The sequence below is a fragment of the Plectropomus leopardus genome, chromosome 1 (assembly GCF_008729295.1).
Source record: "Plectropomus leopardus isolate mb chromosome 1, YSFRI_Pleo_2.0, whole genome shotgun sequence".
NCBI classification, from domain to species: Eukaryota; Metazoa; Chordata; class Actinopteri; order Perciformes; family Serranidae; genus Plectropomus; species Plectropomus leopardus.
In genome coordinates this window covers 12,182,412-12,204,924 of record NC_056463.1, presented here as the reverse complement: position 1 = coordinate 12,204,924, position 22,513 = coordinate 12,182,412, and the positions used below count along the sequence as shown (strand labels likewise).

At 41.1% G+C, this 22,513-nt stretch overlaps 1 protein-coding gene across 3 annotated transcripts in view; it reads right to left on the bottom strand.

Annotated features, from left to right (window-relative positions):
• The window catches only part of pcdh17 (protocadherin 17), a 73,448-nt gene extending 52,431 nt beyond the window's left edge, over positions 1-21,017 (bottom strand). For 2 of the 3 annotated variants that reach the window (XM_042492722.1, XM_042492732.1), the window contains exons 1-2: positions 20,353-21,017; positions 16,815-19,614 (exon numbers count right to left, since the gene is read on the bottom strand). In XM_042492722.1, coding sequence (XP_042348656.1) covers positions 16,815-19,310 — 2,496 coding nt within the window. In that variant the 5' untranslated portion in view covers positions 19,311-19,614; positions 20,353-21,017. The remainder of the gene's footprint in view (positions 1-16,814; positions 19,615-20,352) is intronic. The other variant, XM_042492739.1, reaches the window with a different exon arrangement.
• Between the last annotated feature and the right edge of the window lie 1,496 nt (positions 21,018-22,513).

Below are 22,513 nucleotides of genomic sequence, written 5' to 3'. Positions count from 1 at the left end.
AGAAAATTACTAAATGAACATTCACACCTCGTCTGTTGGGTCATTCATCTGAACTCCACTGCTTTTACTGTATTTCTTATGTTCTGCTAGTTTTAGCAGGAGCTGTATCCATTTATTTTGCATTTTGACCACAGGACTTATGGCCAATGTTTTCAAAATAAATTAAAAGAAATTCTGTGTTTCCTTTTCCCAGCTGTAACAAAAAAACATACTGAACATACTGAACATACTGAACTCTGACCCCAAACCACGCTGCATGTTCAACTGTGAATTTTTTGGAACTGTTACAGCCCTCATTATCAGAATATTTTGAACGCAGAATACATCGTCTTTTGTTGCTTGGTATCTGTGAGGTACAAAGTCCAGCTGCAGACTTGACTGACTTCATAATGTTGTTCACTGGTCAGACCATAACAGAAGATGAAAAAAGCCCTTGCCGCAGGGTTTTCTGCAGAATGATTTGCTACAGTGAGTCACCTGCATAAGCTATGTTGATTTTCCTCTATACCAAGATGTTTGTCACAGGATGGCAGGTAACCATAAGTGTCAAATGAATGAGTGAGCAAACACTCTGTGTGACTGATGATTAAAGCTCTGACTTTGTTTCATATGAGGTAGCATGCTCTTTAAATGGACCTGATGCATGTACAATTTCTGGCTTCCTGCCGAGTTTTGTGAAAAGATTTCATTTTATGGATAGTTGATGTTGAACACTGTGTAGCGGGAAATATTTCAGAAATGTCTGAAAGAAAGAAAGGAACACAAAAGAAGAATGAAAGAATGAACATTCCCATTCAAATCAATGTAAGTAGATGGTCAGAGCAGTAACCATTTTATGTTTACCACTGCCATAGCAACTAACGGGCTAACTTCTGTATGAACTATATTGATTATTTGTCCTTCCTGCAGTGATCAGTCATTTAAAGTATCTCTCTTACCGACAAGTCTCTCCTCTGTTTCCCATTTCTAATTGTAAAGAACTTAAACAAACTGACTAATGGCAAGTTGCAAACTCACAAAGTGTAGGGCTCTAGAGAGACAAATACCAAAAAGACCAGCCGTCGCAGAGGACAAATACAAGCGCTGAACAACAACAACTGTTATTTCCAGCTGGGAAGAGACGCACAGCCTTGTAAAAGAAACACCAGCGATTTTCCGACCAATGAGAATATGGTCGAACATGAGTACCAACCAATCTCGGATCAGAAGCTTACAGCCCTACTGAAGTGAGCAAAACATGACTTTTAAAATATTGCTGTGACTGTTACTTCCTGTTCTCTTTTATTGCCATTAATTGCATGTTTGTTGAAACATGATGCACCGAGAGCCCCTGTTCAGCGAAAAGCTGAGAGAAGGAGAGACTGTGGGGATAAACAGTGTGTAGATCAGCACATTTTTATGTCAAACTCGGCAAAGTAAGGTTTTATTTCAACCATTATTGTAACAGTGAATTTACTATCTATACCAGTATTTTCCACATCATTGGGAGTGTATTGTAGATTGACTTTTATCATTATGTGTCAACTCTCAGGTGTTTTTGCGGGTCTGTGATTAAAGCAAAGGTGGAACTTTTCATGAGTTCTTTTACTCCTCAGCTGCAGTTTGTGGAGTTTGAGTCACAGGTTGGATAACTGAACTGTTGATCTGGTGGATAGATGAGAGGAGCAGCTGCTGCAGAGGTGAGTGAAAGTAAACTTTTTGACCCAGAAGAACGACAGTTAAGTTTCAATTTCACTGTACCTGATGTTTGCTGCGCCTGTACTCTGCACTAAGTGTGGAGCAATGAATAACCAAACTGTGCATATATATTCTGATAGTGCTCCCGATGACTGGTCCAGCTCCAAAAATGTAAAATAAATACGTGGCAGCAGATATTTTAATCATGGCGGACTTCCACAATTAAATGAATGAATGTGTGAGAAAGACATTAAACATGAGTGCGAGGCTTTTTTTCTCTTTTTCAAGTTTAAATGAAGTGTGTTTCATGATGAGCTAACAAGGGAATTAAGCTAACATTAGTCTTAATTTGGTGAAAAAGAGAAACCTGAATTGGTGCACAGCTGTACTCAAACTAGTCAATGTGACACACTTTACGACCCCACTGACATGTGCTGTCACCATAACAACTGACAGCACTTTCCATTTTTTTCCTTTTTACGAGTCAAAAGACCATGGTAAACAGTCCTTTCAATGTCCTTTATATTTTTCTATTACTATGGGAAGGACATGCCTCAGTAGCACAGGAGAACATAATGTGGAATTAGTGCCAGTGTAACGATAACATATCACGAGACTCTTACAGACTATATTGATTATTTGTCCTTCCCGCAGTGATCAGTCATTTAAAGTATCTCTCTTACTGACAAGTCTCTCCTCTGTTTCCCATTTCTAATTGTACAGAACTCAACTTCAGCACCACAAATCTAATACAACACAAGCTGAATAAAGTCGCCCACATCTGCATGTGTTGGAGTTGCCGCTGAAGTACTGTGGCTGTTTCTTGTACAATACAACTACTATGGGACTTTCTTTGTAAGAGCTGTTGGTTTATTATGAAGCTGGTGACTCAAGCAGCTCTAATCCAACTCAAAACTCTCATCTTGTTAATGACAGCTTGCCATAATTCATAACGTGACTGCATTCTATTTTATTTTTTTTGAGTTGGTGTTCATTTGGTAGGGAATGGGGCTATTTTTTCCGTCATTAAATAGAGCTAAGTAGCACTTTGGAGGCTTTTATATACAGTTGTATAAACAGCATGAGCTCTCGCTTGCATATTCACTGCTAACCCACAAAGACACAATATTCATAATTAATATGCAACCACTCACATTGATTGCCTATTATTTTGGTTGACCATACAGTGTCATTAGAGATGCCTATTAGGAGCCCAGTGGAAAGCATCAAGTCATCTTAGTGGCACAACTTTTCTTTTTTTTTTACCATCTTAAATCTCAACAAAACCACTTCATATAGTTAGAAAATGACATGCAAATGAAGGAGCTGACTTGTTAATCCAACCACACACTGAGTAGGAGACAGAAATTATTGATAGGTGAGGAGCAAGAAAGGAAAGACTGGAAAGGAGGGGTGCAGGGGCAGAGGGAGGGCTGAGCCGGTCGCGCTTGCCTCTTTTCATCAAGAGATGGGACAAAAACACTACTTAAAGGCTGATTTTCTTCAACCTGTGCGGTAACTGCTACTTTAATATTCCTTTTGAGGAAGAGCCTGAGCAGGCTTGGATATCATTTTCTGTTCTATCTACAAATGACTGCTTTGGTCAAATTTCTAAGGTAGTTACCTAATGTAAATGCAGGATTGCTGCATTTGCCTTTAAGAGGAACTGCTATGAAGAGTCCATCAATGTGCTTCTTTTGGTTTGCTAAGAGTTGCTTTTGCAGAGTACATTCATCCTTTGTAATAATGTCTGTCATTTAATTTTGGAGACTAAATTACTTTAAAAGAGCATGAAAAGAAAACTCCAAGGGATAAACAGACCCCCCCTCTGAGTCTGGGAGATGGTCAACAAAGCGTTGTTAAACTCCACTCTTAAGCCTTTTATTATCATGGTGAGAATCAACTCACGTAGAAAATAATAAAATGCAAACCTCTTGAGAGTGTGCATATCCTTGAACATGTTTTTCTCTCTCACTTAGACAGTCCACACACACACATACCATTACAGGTGCTGGAGATCCTACAGTCTAGCCTATTTTATGATGCATGAAAAATCAAATGATGGGCTAAACTAAATCCTGCATAAACAAAATGGCTCAGAAGGCTTGTCTTAATAAGCATATAGTAATACAGAATAATCTGTTTACCACAAATTACAAAAAAATATATCATAATCTGTTTTTTAACTCCTGTGCATGTAATTGATTTATTAATGGGATGATTAAGCTATTATTGAATGAATCATCCTTATCTAACTAAAAAGGACAACATTACCCATAAACCGCTATGATGTTGACCAACATCCCCTCGGGTAAAGATTACAATAAGCTGCCACATTGGAAGCACACAACTGAGGCTCTATACTACAGCAAACTGGCAAACTGGCAACTGGCACTCTTTTATTTATTTATTTTTTCCCCTGCTAAATAGAAGTAAATAAAACCAATTTGATTGTGACCCATTTTACAATGGCCCTGCAGTATAAAATAAAATAAATTGAATTTAGAAAGAGTGTTTCACTCAAGCAATCTCTACCTTTGTGACAGGATACACAACTCATTGTTTTTTTTTTTTGTTTTTTTTTTTCATTTTTACCAAGATCTTGTCAAATAATACATAAATTCTTACTTCTTACTTCTTCTTATAATGCAAATGATGTACTGGGTATATGTAGGGTTGTGGTGAAAATGGCAATATTGCAATACGGCGTTTTTAAAAAGCCAGCAAAGTATGGCAAGCAATCGCCATAACCACCATGTTTTACTTGTTTTCATTGGAGTGCCGTGTATTTATACTGAGAAGGTGCTGAGCGTCTATTCTGCTATGAGTGTCACACGTTTGCCATTTTTTATGGTTGCCAAAAGTTAAAAAATGTTACACTTTGGGTAAAACTCTACGGATACTTTTCACTGTCACTTTTTACACAGCTGTTCAATCACTGTGGAGTAGGGTTGGGATGAATACCACAAAGACTAACCATCACATAGCCGAACAACAGCAACAATGGAGGAGAAATTCAGACTTTTCACATGCTCCATCTTTTCCTTCATCTAGGGGACATACTCTACCTTGTACCGACATTTTTACTTCTGTGAATATTCCGTATCATAACAACCAGGTGCAACTAAAGCTGAAAAAAGTGTTACACCACTTATTGTGCCTCATTTCCCTTCTATCTTCAGCATTTGACAAAGACCATGTCTTTAATTTGTTTATTATTTATTTTGGAAATCGTAATATGGCTAAGTGCAATATCAAAATTGCAGGGACTGTATTGTGTCACAACATACCATTGTAAATGAAGCATCATGTTGCTACTGAGATGTCCCAACCTACAAATAATATTCCAGACATGAGGGAACTGCTTGTTTGACGCAGAACCCTGAAAAAAATCACATCATTATTATTATTTTTATTTTTTTTTAGTGACCATTGAAAAAAAAAAGCAATTCCACAAAAAATCATGACTCATATTGCTATCCCCATAGTCAAAATACTCACAATATGAATTTGTTTTTTTGCATGGTGCAGCCCTAAATATACCAAGTAATATTCTAACAATAACGACCTTTCACAAAGCACTAAAATTATGGTAAATAAAGTAATAAAGCAACAAAAATGGCAGTGATGCTGCACATGGCCCGGTTACCTGGTACAGTATATGCTATAATTCCCTAAACTCTGTCAAAAATGACTTTGTTTTACTGTGTTTGAGACATAGCTAAGATGTTTGTATTAATGCTGCATTATTATCTTGTATACAACAAGTCTGGATTTGCAACAAGTAGAAGTGTGAGCTTTGTCAATGTCAACCAGTTCTAAAATTGTCTGCAGAAGGGGAGATAATAGATAGCAGATCAGTTTTCTCCAACTACACTCAGGGGTTTTTGTGCTCTAAATCACATCTTCTTCATCGGATTGTACTTGGATTTTTCAAGTAGCATTTATGCACATTCTTCACGCTTCTCATTAAAAAAACCCAAATAAAAACTGTTCTCAGATCATTTTGTTTACTTAGAAATGCAAACAACTAAAAATCATTTTCACCATTGGAATAAAGTAAATCACAATACACATGAGTATTTAATGACATAAACATACTAGAGTGTTTATATGTGTCATCCCTGAGCCATTATTATGAGGTGCACTCACACCTGTGTGCAGAGCAATATAATGAGGCAGCCTGTTCAGGCGTTGGCAGTCAATGCTAGACAAACCAGACCAAAAAAAAAATCATTAAATTGAACCTGGACGTGAATAAAATAACATTCTAAATCACAGTCCACTAGACAAAAAGAGTCTGACTGGAGCAGGTTGTGAACCCATCTCTGTTTTCCTTGAAAAAAAAGGTGTTTTTGTTACTCCAGTTGAAAAGGGCATGAAGCACTTCACATTCTAATCTTACTCAAGTATTACAGGCCCAGTTATGTTTGCAATTATCTTCTGCAATATTACTTCTTTCTGTCTACCAGCATTAACTGTTAAAAATACAACCGTGACAACAGCTCGGCAGCCAATTCAGTCTCAGCTGCTGTCTCGGAGGAAACTTTTCTGCTCTGAAGAGGAAGGGCAACACAAGACAGCACGTTTGTACTGCTATCAACACGATCCACATCTGTGGCAGTTTAGCCCCAGGAGTAAATGATAACTGTAGCTTTTGGCATAGATATTTATTCCAACACACAAAAAACCCTAACACAGCAGTTTGCCAGTTCTCCTAAAATAGCACTGTTGTTTTCCCTCACTACTTGAGACGTTTTGTGTAGACACATTTAAGCAGCTGGTCTGGGCAGCGTGCAGCTGGGACCAGTCTTATGATTATTGATATGGGAAAATATTTAAACTTTGGGGAAAAAAGTAAAAGAGGAATGGGAGACGGAGGACTTTACTTGATGCAGAATTAAATATATACCATTGAAACTGGGAGGGAAGCAGTGCAAAGAAAGTAAAGGGTGCAGTGTGTGATCTTAGTGTGTATGCTACTAATCATTCAGCACTTGCTCATCAATAGTTACAACAGTTTTGCCATTAACTGAAGTCTTGAGTCAGCACTGACCTTGCTTCACCCTCATTTATCCGAAGCCAACTCAGCCCAAAAGTTAAAAATTGTTACAGAGGTAAGAGGCCCGCCCTACTGTAAATTTAAAGACATGCATGCATGAATGTCACCAACGAGCACAGACGTAGTTTAACTACTGAGCAAGAAGCCTATAATAACATATAAGCAATATTTTTGACAGTTTGGTAAATGCACGTGTTCAGCAGAGAAGATGTCCACTCTCAGTTTGACAGTTCTTTATATTAAGGACAGCCAGAGAATGTGAAAGAGGTGATTTGGAAGCTGTGCAATAAATTAGTAAGGACTAAAGATGGAAACACCACAAATCTCCACTCCCATCTCAAAAGGCATCAGATACGCAAGTCTGCCACCCAGAAAGAGCAGCAGGACTGAAACTCAACCTATTGTGAGAGATCAACCCTTACTCACCCAGGCTTTCGCAAAGTAGGTCTGTATCTGTTATCCTCATTCTATACATCAGTGTTGTTCAACATGTTATTAAATAAAAACGACCTTGATTTGATCTCTCTGTAATTAGCTTCCTTACACAATGTGGCCACTTCTGAGTGTTGCATATTTCAGTCTATAGATATTCTAAGTGCATATTCTAAGTGCATATTCTAAGTGTATATCTAAGTGAGTCTCTCTCTTTTACATCTTATCTCTTCACTGACATTTTTTTTTTTGGCTGATAATTTTGCACATTGTTGTCTTGTTGTTTTTCTTAAAGCAGTACTATCAGCGAGGAAATTTCAATATCGTCCAACCCTACTTCAGACAGAGCCAGGCTCGCTGTATCTGCTGGTTTCCAGAATTGGTGCTAAGCTATATCCTAATCAATGCTGACTGTCACTTCAGGTGGCTGTAGACAGGAGCGGGACGATAAATCAATCTGGATATATTGATTCCATGATTAACAATCCAATATCCAATTTGCAAAATGAACCACTGATACATATCGTCATCTTTAAGATACACCCTTATTTTGAAGTTCCCATGGCATGTCTATGTCACCATCTCTGTCCAAGTGCACCTCTGCACTGAACATTCAAATGCTGTTAGCTGCCTAGTGTCAGTACCTTGTACCACTGAATCATATTAAAATTGTATCGTAGCAGACTTGATGAAACTGCTAAGATACACTCATCAATCTCCTCATCTAACTCTCAGCAAGAGAGCATAAAAGCAGAAAGCACTTTTTAAGAAAAAATAGGTTTTATGTTAGATGATGGAATTTATATAATTAATTGCAACTGAATGAAACAATATGATTAAGCAAACTACAATACAAAAATCCATTACAGAACCAATTGAACAAAAGTCTGTATTTTTCGGTGTTTAGGGTAATAGCCAAATGAGCAATAGTCATTTACAGTAAGTCAGCATCTACAATTAATTCTTTAGAAAATCTGAGCGTTTGCAGCCTTGCAATCTAAAAATGGAGTATCATCAACCTGTTTTCAGGCTGCTGAAAACACACCTTTAATTTGCTTTCAAACTGATATTATTAAGCCCTCTTCTCCAGTATTTGTGCACAATATGACTGAAGAAACAAGCATTTGATAATTTGCTATTGAAACAAACCATCCACAAAATGTGGTTTGCAGGTTAACACAACTGAAGCTGAGGGATCGTGAACAACAACATTAAAAGAACAAAATTATTCCATTTCAATTGATAGAGGAGGAGTCGTTCCGTGGATGAAAGGATTTTTGATATTTCCCCAAAGCCCAGAACTAAGGCCAAATGCAGATATATAAACACACAAAACACAGACGCACTGAATGTGAGCGCACATATGTCTAATATCAATACATGCACAAGTGCACATACACACACCTGGGTTCTCCCTCTCTGTCTCTCTTTGCGCGCGCACACACACACACACAGCAGATGGACTCTGTGCAGCTTCACTTCAAGGTGACCTATCTACTGTATATGTATCAGGTCAGAGGTATCTGAGCAAAGGAGGGGCCGGGGAACGGAGGAATAGGAGACAGGAAGGATATTGTCCATACACCTAGGTAAAAACTGACAGAATGAGCTTTAGAATAATGCTCCGTTGTCAAAGTGTTGGACGCCGGCTCCTCTGAGTCTCTTTTAAGTGTGTCTATGGTGCATTAAGAATCTGTCAGGCCAGCTTTAGCATTAATCAGCTAGCCCACGGAAGAAACAATCACACATAATCTCAAGCTCTAAACCCCGCTGACCTTCTCTTCAAATGCGCAGATAACCCCCCCCCCCCCTTCAAACCTCAGTCATTTAAAGACACACAGTCACCCTGCTCCAGCGCTAGTAATTTCTTCATCCCTGCTTTCCCTTCCCTGTAGTCTATCTGATTTGATCCTCCCACAGAAGCACCATGTCTCTCCACCTGGGAGAACATCGACTCAGCATGTCAACGTGACCTCAAAGAGGACGCATTCCAGACAATGTGTGCGTGGGGGAGATGGGGCTGTTTTGCCCCATCAATCTGAGGAAAAGGAGAAGGGAAGGAAAGACAAGAGGAAAAAAGGAGGCAGAATACACAAGTTCCATTCATCATCATCTCAGCAGCGTCGCGAGTGTATAAATAGCAAGATGTGTTCAGAGTTATCATTGAGCCAACGCTTCCATCGTGGTACTTCATTTATTAAGACTGTGCACAGATCAATACGGCAGACATATACACTCTGTACTGTTGACAAGATAATCTCATCATTATGAATTTGGCTTGGGTCGTCAGTAACATGAGCAATTGCATCGCTTATCTGAGATGACAAGAGCAGAGAGAAAGAAAGGCAAAAGGGAGAGAGTCAGAGCAAGAGCGAGTGGAGGGCAAAAAGCAAGCACTATTTTTTTTTTTTTTTTTTTTAAACTAAACAATGCTTGGAGCGATAGATAATGAAATACAGTATTTCAGTCCCAAACAGAGGAAAAATCAATAAGAAACAGAGCAAACCAGCAATTGATCTGAATGCTAAAGGCCCCAAAAAGATTTCTCTCTAAGACATGAACCCAGTGAGGGGCCAATTGAGTACATCTATGAAGTACAATAGAAAAAGATGAGACTGGGCCAAATATACAATTTTCCATACGCCATTAGCACTCAGCATCGCCACTGCTACCCTGAAGAGAGGACCCACTGTCAAACGTTTGATGACAAATCTTGTGTGCCCGCCACTTAGTGGGGCCTTTTGTTTAGGCAATAACATCTGAGAGTGCCGACTCATTCGCCTCTGTTGCCACAAACACATAACAGCCACTGCGAAAACACAGTGGCTGTCAATTCCCTTCAGACACACACAGGGCTTTAGACATGGGAGTCAGGTTTCAAACTGTGCCACAGATATAAGCAGAAACAGAGGAGACAGTGGGATCTCTCCCATTAGAGTTTCAGACCTTCTCAGACACACACAAACATGCAAACATACACTGGCAGGATTACATCGTTTAGAAAAATGCTCCTCAAATTGCAACATTTCTGGACTGTAATATACTCCAGTGGTTTTATTGGGCAGGGAGAAGCAGCCTGCTTCATAGTAGCTTGTTTTGACATGTAGTTAGGTGAAATTAGAGAAAATAAGATGGTATTCATGGTATATCCCTGCAGTCAATTAATCACATTACTGATGAAGCTGAAGAAGTGCTGAACTGTAGAAGGCAAGGACAAGGAGAGTTAGATCCAGGGAGAAAGGGATAAATCATTTCTCTTATACTAATGAGATAGAAGGTGAGAACAGATTCATATAACTCATTCTTTGAGCTGCGTGTTGTTTCTACAGCACATGCCTAGGGGGCACAGTGAAGGAAGATGTGGCAGAAATAAAAGCTCTCTCAGATTGGACCAGTGCCAAGACACAGCAGAGCGAGTTCCACTTTGTTTGACTTTGAAAGTGTTTGATTTACAGCAAGGAGACCCAGCTGCTGGCAGTTCAAAGAATACATCGTCATGCCATGTACGCCAATGTAGCCCTGTGTGTGCTGTGCATCTCAGCGCACATTATTGTGAGGTCACTCATATATACATATATACCTGTCTATTGCAGCAGCTGCAGCACCCTGCTGCTCAAAACGTTAAGACTAAAGATCCCAGGAGGGATCTAAGAGCCTCAGGGGGCAGGCAGGCCCTACAGGGAAGCCCATTCCAATCTGAGGGACCCAGCAAGACCGGTGCTTCAGAGCACAGCTGGTGGTAGCACAGGGGCATGTGCGCGTGTGCACATGCATACACACGCACACGGACATGGCAAGATTTCTCCACTGTGAAGGTTATGTTTTGTTCTCTTGTTTTTGTGACCTCTGTTGATGCTAGGTTGGCTCCTTGTGCTTGAGTTGTTTGAGCAGAATGCCAACAGCACCAAGGAAAATGGTTCAAAATCTACTGGGGGCATGAACAGATTTTTTTTTGCTTGTTGGTCAGAATCTATTTCTTCTAGAAAATGTCATGTATTGAAGGAGTTTATGTTAAAAAAACACCTTACAGTAAAAGGATTGTCGGGTACAAAACATACAGATCCATCCAGGTGAGTAGGTGTGCATTTGAAATACAACATGTTGGCAACCTGCTGTATTAGCAGGGTCAAGCAAACAAAACACATTGTCATGAGAGGAAACAGCCACAATAAACACAAATGTGAGGCAAGTCAGAGTCTTTGTAGCCTTGTTAGAATAGAATAAAAAGGTAATTACAGCGTCTGTCTGATAGGACTTGATCTGAAACCGCTTTAAATGCCAGTCTGTACAGAAACTAAACCAAGCTCAACAAGACTTGCTCCACAACAAAATCACCTGACAGTATGACATGATATTTTGAAACACTGGTGTCAGTGAATTAGGCAGATGAGTTATGGTCATTCACTTCCACCCAATCACAAACACACTCATGCAAACACAAAGTGCACAATAACTCGAAAGAACGTCCACTGACAATCCACAGTCTTATTATCGTGCCCATGTCATCTCCAATAGGCTGCTTCCTATTCAACCAAGCAAATTGGTTTAATGTGTCCGGCCAATCTGGCTATCAGGGAGGTCAACTTGTGTTCTCATATCCTGTCTCTTTCTCAACAGTTGAAAAAAAAAAACAAAATCTCTTTGTTACCCTGCATTACCAGGCCAGAGGGTTGGTTAAAAATAATGAAATTATGCAGAACAGAAAAGTGCTGTGTCCAAATGAATGAACAACAGCTGGGTGAAAGGATGTCTAGTGTTTGACCAGTATAATGTATACACACTGCAGCTGGAATCTACCAGACAAAGTATGTTCACAATATTATTAAACTACTTTAGTCACCCACAATGTTTTTCGTGTTGCAACATAGTGAGTATTGCAATAACATACATTAGTTGTTCTAAGTTACAGGGGAACTTGTGTTTAGTGGTGGGCAAAGTCAAGGACCTACATGCTCAATTATTTAGCAGGGTTACTTGGATTTTGAGAACTTGTGATAAATAAAACATTCACTTCCACAGCTGCCTCCAATCTCAAACAAAGTTTTCTGAGCACTCCTAATATGTTTCTGCAAATGAACTATTAATTGTGTAAATCTTTGAAGAACTTTCAGCCCTGCGCCTGTTTAATGGTTTTCACAGAGATAGTGGCCACAGAAAATGTTAAAAATGAGGGTAAAGATGAAGACATTGGTGGTGTTTATTACTACCGGAGCAGATTTCTTCAGTTTTTCTTTCCAAAACTTGAAAAAATGTCTTTGCAACATATAGTAAGTGTAGTAAGAGAGCATGGGCTTAATATTACTAAATTCATCTTCATCTTCTCTCACATTGCAAACACACCCAAGAAAAGTAAATGAATGCTCAAATGCTGCTTATTACAGAGAGTAAATAGCTTCTGTTTCACCCCGTGTTCTGCCCCCACTCCATGTTCACAAATGTGTAGCCAGAGACCTCTCATATTTATCGTGACATCTTCCGCTTCCCTTTGATTTGTTAAATGTTATGATTTATTAATGAAAGAGGATGCAAATATAGCTGCTGTTTTGTGCTGTGCGTTACACTTCTGCTACAGCTCCAAGACACACTGATGTATCTGTGCTAAAACAAGCCCTCTGCAAACTGAAATACCACTAATGACAGCTAATAGAGGGAACATTCAATGACAAAATTTCTTTATTTTGGTTATAGGGAGATAACATAATTTACTGCTGTTCCCCAGAGCAACGTTTTGTGGTCTGACTGCACTTCCTCTCAGTTGTATTTATCATATGAGCTTGGGGGAGATGAAGAAAAATAAAACTGGCTATTAATAATTCATTTCAGCATGTAGTGTTATGTACAGTAGCAGCAGGTTTATTTGAGGAAATATGAAGATACACCCCAAGGCGAGCTGATAATTTTTTTATGTACTGGCAAGCTCAAATAAAACAAATCTGGCCTAGTAGCCCAGAAGAGCTCAACTGGGGGACAAAAGTACACAAATTACAAATGGCTTCTTGAACTGTCTCTCATTCCTATAAATGACTGTTGAGACTGACTGCATCTAGTTGCTGAGCTGCTCAATCCTGTCAGCAAGCGGGCCTCAGTACATACAGGTTTACCAAACTCATTCCATAGAAAGCTCCAGAGGAAAGCAGTTATCTAAAGATGAAGGGAGAGAGAGAGAGAAATGAAATAAAGAGCGCTTTTCTATTCATTGCCTCAGTGGCCACTGAAGTGTGGGAGCAATTTCAATACAATATACAGCGGAGGCTTTGATAAGACTTTTCGGTAGAATCCGTAAAAACATCCCAAGCCCGGTTACATGTGCATCTGTGTGTTTGTGTGCACGAACGTGTGTGTGTTTCTCGGAGGAAGGGTGTTTCAAGGTTCGGACAAATGCAAGATTGTCCCGCTCATAAAAGAGAGGGGCTCTGTCACGGAGCCTGCCAGCTAAAGGCTTAAATCACATGCCTGGAATGCACAATGACGTTACACCCACTCTCTCTCTCTCCCTCTCTCACACACACACACACACACACACACACAATCTCCCTAAATTATGCAGAGTAAGACCATTCCTGGAAGCACCCATTTTCAACATCTGCTGCAGCTACATTGTTGGCATGCACATGCTCAACCTAAACAGATCAAAGAAGCGAGCATTTTATCTCCTATATTGTATAGGCGCTGCTTAAATGATCACAGTCACACCTCTTAACTGCCTTTTTTTAAGCGTCCTTTTAATCACTCAATGGGTTTATTGCTGCCAATCACTTTGAGAATCCATTCAAAGACTTTGGATTATTATCAATTGTTACAAGAGAAATCTGCCTTGAATTTCTAATTTATATGCAGTAAACATGTGTGCACATTTTCATCGATTCAGTGTGTTCTTGGTAACTCAAGACAGTTTTAACAAAATTGTGTCATACAGGCAATTCCAGAGAAATATTCTATATTCCACGTGTTCCTAATGTATTCCTGTCTGACATTTTTCATTAGTGCAGCAGGAGCCTCCCTACCAAGTGACAAGTGACAATGTCAAGTCAGCAGAGCCCCTTTTCTCCTTGACACCCTCATCTCAATGCCACCCAACACAAGGCAGAATGCCGCCACCTAAAGGCAGCTTTTATGGCCTTTCAGACTCCCCCTTTGCCTCTGTACCACCTGCACCTTATTAACATGGATGGTCTCCCACCGAGACAGGATTCGGTTTAATTAGGGTTTCATGGTGAATCAAATTACTACACTCAAAACTTATCAAAACAAATCAATATGATAAATTATGGGCCGTAAAAAAGTAATGACACACAGTCTTTGAATGTTTGGTAACAGCGAGGGCAGCTTCACGAAAAAAAAAAAAAAAAGTAGGAAGAAAGCAGCGGAGAAACTTTTGAACCAGTCAGTGGGCCACAGACTGGCACAGCTGCTGGAGTTAAAACATAATGTGGGACAAAAATCCTAAAACGAATTCAAGACAGAGTGGGCGCATGCAGGCTGACTCTATGGAGCAATTTCCTGAAATCCCTTCTTCCTGAGCATTGAGGAATTTTGCAGCAGATTGGTTTTAACCTTGATTCCACACTAAGTAATTCCCTTCAACGCCTTAAGCGGAATTAGGCATCATTACGTATCATCCATCTCCTTATCCCAGGAATTCTCTTTAGAAATGAAATGAAGCTCTCCACTGGGCCGGGTGCTGGCACGGCGGTGACAATGATAAGGCCAGCGGAGCTCTGCTGATATGTTCATATTATTCCCCTCTCCCAGCTAGACACCAAGCCCAGCCTGTCTGCCAGTGCACCACTATAAAACATCATTAGAGGCCAGCAGCAAGAGACTGGGAGTTGCAGGCAGCTACAGTAACCCCACTAGGTGCGGATGAAGACAGCAGCACTAAGGTGCCCTTGTGAAACTGACTGAGCAGGCGATATGCTCTCCCGCTTTATCCTTTCTTTTATTTATTTTTCCTATTTAGCCTCTCCTCCTGTGGCAACTGTAGTGACAGATGGGCTGAGAGGCCTTGGGATCGATGGAAGGGGAATTCTGTCTTTGTTTCCTGACATTTTTCCCATAGCCACTCTCGTCTGACTCGGGTTACTTACTGTCCACACGAACTGAGAGAGGAGACAGAGGCGGGGGAAGGGGGGGAAGTGATACGCTTCTGTACAGATTCTGAAGAAACTTAATGCCTCAGGCCATCTCCCTCTACACAGGTTTCTGTTGAATAATACAACAGAGCACCCTGCACGCCTGATGCGTCGAGGGGACCCTCTGTAAACAAGACACTAAGGAATGTGTTGCTGCAGTTCCTGCTTGTGTTCCCTTTGACAGTCAGAAGGGGGGGAGAGAGAAAAGTAAGTGCACAAAATGGATGTGCAACAGCCCCGTGCAGTCAAATTCATCATCACGATTCACTACATTAGCAGAGAAACAGCCTGCAGAATGGACCAGCAATTATTTTGTCCCTCTGATTAGGAAGCCTTAACGGTCTTTGCGCTGACCCTTGCCCTATGCAGCTGGCTCATAATAGAAGCAGGGCCCAGACTGAGTGGGAACAACAGACAGTGGCCTTCCTCCCTGGTGGGAACACGTCACATTTGATCACAGTCATCATCACATCCACATCCAGCGCAAATAGTGGGATAGAAAAGACAGCGGAGAGCTTAATGGAGAGACTAATAGTTACAGTCCGTCGGGACGTAACCTGAGGGAATGTCATTCTCAAATTGAGCCAAATGACAGGCGTAAATATAACAAAACTCAATGAGGACTGTTTATTATTTCTATCAAATTAAAGGACATAATTTTTCATTGCTGAACTATAAGTTAACATCCAAAAAAAAGGGTTTGCTACAACTGCCCATTATCCTCAGTGTTACATACCACTGTCTTAAGCAGGCCCTAATCCGCGTCTGACACGACAGACTTTTAATGGGCTTAAGGCCAAAGACACAGAGAAGTTATCACGTTAGAGGCTTATGCACCCAAGTACTCCACACAAAGACGTATAAAGTAGCTGTGAAAATAAGTAGAATCTGCTAATCTCTAGGAATTAACATCGCTAGAATTAAACGCAAGGAGCTAAACTGATTGAACAACACGCATCCGCACTATTTGGAGAAACCTTACTCACGTTATTTCATTATAGCTTTTGTAAGTATTGTGCACAGGTGCATTTATAGAGGTATGTGATTCTGTATATCTGTATCAGATTTGGACATGCAAATTTATGTGGGATGAATTTTAAAATTGTCCTAAAAACCCCCACACACCTGATTAGATCTCAGCCACAGGCTAAACTCTTTATTCCCCAGGAGTGAAACGACAGTGATTGAGTGATTAATGAAAAATTTCTACATGGAAACTGATTTCAAAAGCCTGCCGTGACATATTTCAAGCACAACTGATTTGTGTCGATGTCACCGGCTCTGTTCTGTGAGAGCACCAGAATGACTGTTTAATCCTTCTAATGCTCACCCCTCCCTCTCTTCTTTTCTCTCTGTGCTTCTGGCTCTCTCTGCCTCTGCCTGTCCTTATCTTCCTTTTTTTCATTTTTACAAAACAACAGGGCAAATGTTGATATAGGAAGCTTTCTGAGGGGGTTGTGACTTGAAAATGGTGGCATAACAGTGAAGGAGAGGAGTGCTAATTCTCTTACCTGTATGATGGACATGCGGTTAGTAGGTGTGTCTGTAGTGCTGGTGACTGGGCCTGTGAAGCTGGTGTGGCATCCCACGTGGCCTTGGGGAACGCTGAGGTTATTGGCAGTGGGCTTGAGGTACATGACCTCTGACCTTGGTGAGCTGAGTGGCAGGCGTGTCTGGTAGTCAAAGTACATGGGTGAGGTGGCCAAGGAAGGGCTGCTTACCACATTCATCACATTCATGGCATCCCGCTCCTCCACCTCGCTCTGCACCAGCATGATGTCGTTCTTGTTAATCTTCTTCTTCTTGCCCTTACCCAGCTGAGGGTGCGAATACTCTGCTATGCGACAGTTATAGGTACGGATCTCCTTGTTTTCCCGCTTGCACTTGATCGCTATGGTCACCATGGCGGCGAGAAGCATGATGGATATGATGCTTAGAGTCACAATGAGAGGCAGCGACATGTCCCAGTTCTGATTGTCCTTTGTGTGTGGCAGTCCATCAGGAGGACGTCCGTTGGAGGCCTTGATGATGAGCCTGGCTGCCGCAGTTAGAGTTGGCTTGCCATGGTCCGATACTCGGATGATCAGCTCCACAATGGGGTTCACGTCATCCCAGAATGGATGGGCCGTTCGCACCTCCCCAGTCACTGGATCTATCTCAAAAAGGTGCTCCTCATTGCCATCAGAGATCTCATATGTGAGCCTCCCACTCTCACCATAGTCATTATCCACCGCCCTCACCGTAGTGACAATGTAGCCAACACCAACATTGCGTGGCACATGGATTTCAGCCGTGTCGTTTAGGAGCAGGGGCAAAACTATAACAGGGATGTTGTCGTTGACATCAAGAACGCTAATGCGCACTGTAGCGTTGCTCTCTAGGTGTGGAGATCCTGCGTCTCTAGCAAGAACCTTAAAGTCAAAATATTTAATTTGTTCATAGTTAAAAGACCTCACAGCATAGATGGCTCCATTAGCTGCATTCACATTAACATAGGTGTTGACATCACCCCCACTCACATTGGAGTTGATAATGCTGTAGTACACGGTGCCATTCTGGCCAAGGTCTGGGTCATGTGCCAGAACTGAGCCAAGGTACTCTCCTGGGATGTTATTCTCAGGTATCTGAAGAAGATACACTGACTTGGTAAAGCGAGGAACATTGTCATTCTCATCCAGAATCTTTACGGTGAAGGATTTTGTGGAGTTCAGAGGGGGAATGCCGTTGTCTTTGGCCACAATGGTGACATTGTACTCATCCTGCACCTCTCTGTCCAATGGTCTATCTGTCACTACCGTATAGAAGTTATCATAGTTCTCCTCAAGTTTAAAAGGGACATTACCCAGCACTCTGCACTGAAGCTGCCCATTCCTGCCTGAGTCCTTGTCCGTGACACGGACCAGAGCAATGACAGTGCCTGGGGGTGCTGCCTCACTGATGGCTCCCTGTCTCACAGACACAAAGCCTATAGACGGCCAGTTATCATTCCTGTCGAGCACTTTAACGGTGACTTTACAATGGCCTGGGATTGGATTGGGACCTAGATCCTTTGCCTGGACGTCAATCTCAATAACAGGGCTCTCTTCGTAGTCAATTTCACCCTGAATCTTTATGACCCCCGTTCTGGAATCTATGGAAAAGAGCTCCCGGATTCTCTCTGGGGCATAGCCACTAAAAGAATAGACTACTTGTCCATTGTTGCCCTCATCAGGATCAGTGGCATTTAAATCAATCAGCACTTTACCAGGAGGGGAATTTTCAGGAATTTCCACAACATACGAGGGCTGATCAAACACAGGGCTGTTATCATTGGAATCTATAACTTTAACATTTATCTGCATGGTACCTGACCGAGGATATTCCCCGCCATCTGTGGCTGACAAAATAAGGGTGTGATGGCTTCGTTCTTCTCGGTCCAATGGTCGTTGAATAACTAATTCTGGGAATTTAGTCCCGTCCCCACGGGATTTTACCTCCAAGGAAAAGAGATTGTAGTCATCGCGTGTAATTTGATAGGTTTTCAGGCCGTTCTCCCCTGCATCTGGGTCATGCGCGCTGGTCAAGGGAAAGCGTGTCCCTGGCACTGCGTTTTCAGAAATGTCAATATCAATCTCATTCGAGGGGAAAGTGGGTGAGTTGTCGTTAATGTCCTGAATATCTATTTTGATCATGCAGATCTCCTTGTCATTGGCAAACACCTCCATGGAGAGCTGGCACTTGGGGTTTCTCTTACACAAGGTTTCCCTGTCGATGCGCTGCTTTGTGTACAGCAGTCCGCTTTGGGGGTCCACATCGATGAGATGCGGAGCCGAGTTCTCCAGCACCCTGAAGTTGGCTTTCTTACCCTGTCCTCCCTGCCCAACCTGTTCAAGTCCGAGCCTGGCATCTTTGGCAATGTTCCCAATAACTGTCCCCGGACCCTGTTCCTCTGGGACAGAGTAATTCAAGTTTTTCAATGTCAGGGCTTGAGCCCATAAGAGGAGGAAAAACAAAATGGAAAGATACATCCCCACTCTGTAAAGGCTTCTATAATCTGTTGTGTTTACGCCTCCTTTGACCTGTTGATACTTTGCTCAAATTTGGTGTTTCTATTATTCGGGATCAAATAAAGAGTTCTGTTCATCATGTGAGGCCTTGGCATTTGTATTAGTGGATTGTCTTTTCTCTGTCTCTCTCTTCCTCTGCCTCTTCCAGCAATCTGTGGTGCTGAACACCTAATTTATATTCAGCTGAGCGCCCAGACTCATCTGAGCAATAATCGCGATCCGGTCTCCAAACAGAATAGTCATTGCAAGTGTTCACTCATACCACCTAAGAAGGAAAACAGAAAAAAAATGTTACAATGTATATTGCACACCCAAATAAAATAAAAAATAAAAACAGACTAAGCTACAGGAGACATTCTGCCAGTAAAACAATCTGATCCACCACTGAGCCAAAAATGAAACAGGGCTCATGTGTAATTCATCTCCACAATTATGGGGGAAGCTTGTCAATTAGTTAACCTTGGGAAGACACTCAGCGCAGCACAGATACACAGTGAAATTACGATTCCCCCTTGTAGCTTATTTACTCCATGTATCATTACAAACATCCTGTTTTTAATCTATCTCTAACGTGCAATGCACGAGCTGACCCTATAGCGTGATGGAGGCACATTCAAACATTATGCTGACTGAAAACTGGAACAGGGCAACTTTAATAATATGGTAACACCGCAGAAGGCATACAAGTGAAGATGGCCTATTGTGGCGGCTATTTGAGTAAGTGTGTATAAAATGAGCCTCTTACACGCATTAACAAATCCGCATAATCCGGATATTTACAATGAGCCTTATAAAAAAATCGGAAATGAGCTGCCAACATCTCAGCACAGCCGTGTAATTCTCTCCACCGATGCCCTCTGTCTCCCTCCCTCTCTCTAGCTCTCTGCAAAATTCAACGGTCCTCAGTAGAAGAAGCTGTTGCATCCGCATGCATAGAGGCTGGGAAACGAGCAACAGAAAGGGCTTCTAGTGGAGGAAAAAATATACAAAAAGACAAACTTACCAAAAGAAACTGCCGTAATAGTCCAAAAAAATGTATAAAACAAAAAACAGTCAGTTCCAGCAGGGTTCAGAGAGAGTTTCATCCCCTACCAGTTACCACCCGTTCCCCCTCTTTCCCTCCTCTGTGCAGAGAGAAAAGCCACAAGCCTCCGCTGCACACGTAGGCTACAGTGCAGCGCAGTGGAAATAAAAAAAAAGTGCTCCAGAAAAGTATGACTGTAATGTCAATGAGCTGAAGTCCTCTCCGCTGTCTGATTAGGATGCAGCGACTCGCCTTCTGCCTGCAGTGAGTCACCGTTCTTCATGACAGGAAAACTGTTCGGAGAAATACTCTATGATGAGGAGAAAGAAGAAAAGAAATCCAGATGTGTAGTGCGGTAGATCCAAAGTGATTATTTTTTTTCAAAAAAGGGCGATCAGTTTTTTCCCCGGTCCGAAACAGCGCTGAGTGACTGATTCCCGTAGTGGCATTTTGTCCTTGTCCTCCGTCCTCCCGTCAAAGTCCACACACACAAACACACAGAGAGACAGCTGCTGAGGAGGTGGTCAGCAACAACCCCGCATCCTGGAACAAGTCGCTCCGTAGCTGTCAAAAAAGAGCGTGATTTTCTTCAATATATACGCGCAGTGGTGATTTAGTATTTTCCGCACGTAACACAGCCCTAAGCACACAGAACGCTTCCTCTCACTGACTGAAGTCCGGACACCGCATGGTGCATTAAACATTGTCGCTACTCTCCTGGCAGCCAATGAATTTGAAGAGGTGGGAAGAGAAGGAGGGATTCAAAAGCCGCTTTGGGTACAGACTACAAATGATTGGTGGCTCGTAGTTCACCGGTGGTGCATCTGTGTTTTTTCAAATATCACACTTCATTGTTGTTTACAATAAAGGAAACGGTGCGTTGGACAGCTTTGCCGAGAGAGGGGGGGGGGGGGGGGCCAGGCTGGAGAGGTTTGTAAATTTTCAGTTAGGTCATTTATCAAAACCAGAAAAGATCATTTTGTTCTTTTTATCCTCGGTGATTTATTCAAATGGCTTCAGAGCAGAGACAAAATGATGAGTGTAATGTAAAAGAGGAGAACTAACTGAATAGTTCTCTAAATTAACAGGGTCAGGTAATTTGAGACAGCCGGTAAAAAGGGATTTAAAAAAAGATTCAGCATGTTATACTCTTTACAGATTAGATTATTTTTCAGAGCTTCACTGTGCTAAGTGAGATAAATACTTGATGAGAGTGTTGTTTGTGGCATATAAAAATGCTTTGACCAGAAAATGGCTTAAGAAAGACATACCAACCAATTTGGAATATATTCACAATAGAGAAAATTACGTGTTTTCCAACTTAACTTTTTTATTTACTTATTTTTCATGTCCCCAAGTCCAGAACTAGTACAGGTTGATAAGAATGTCCAAGTATAAGGACATGCGCTTTTCCATATCTTTGTGTGTGTGAATGCATGTATATGTATGTATATATGTTTGTACAGATTTGGCTTTCATATAAGAAGGATCTTCCCCTAGCTTTTTGAGTTTTTTTTTTTTTAAATTTATTTTCTGTTCTGTGTCTAGTGGACACATATTTATGATTTTGTTTTGCATTCTTTAAAAGAAAACTTCAACTCCAACTTCTTTAGGCATTGCTTAGGTGCAAAAGAGCAGATCACTATAGTCCAATAACGGTGAAAAAGTTGTCACACACACAAACATGTGTCTAAGGTTTTACCAAACACCAATACAGTGTAGTTGAAGTGATTATTCCAAAATATCTGCTACCTTACAGCTCAGTCCCCAAACAAAACAGTCTACCGTCTGTCCCAGGCCAGCAAAAGCCTGCCACAAAACAAGGTTCCCCTTATAAAACATAACTCAAATTTTTCATGTTCATCTAAAAGAATCAACATAAATAGAGAACATTTTACTGAAAAGAGCATCCCTTCTGTCTTCATAAAATAAATAATTAACCTCATGCTCAATTTCTCTTTTGTTACACAACAAATATATAGTTATGGTTACAAATAGAGAATTATATTTTTTGTGTGTGTTTTTATGTTGCATCTTAGAACTAGTCATTCTTAATTTGGCATATTTCCATCATCTACTGTAGAGACTCGTGTTTGAACTAAAAAAAATAGTGTTATAGTAAAAATAAATGCCTTTATCT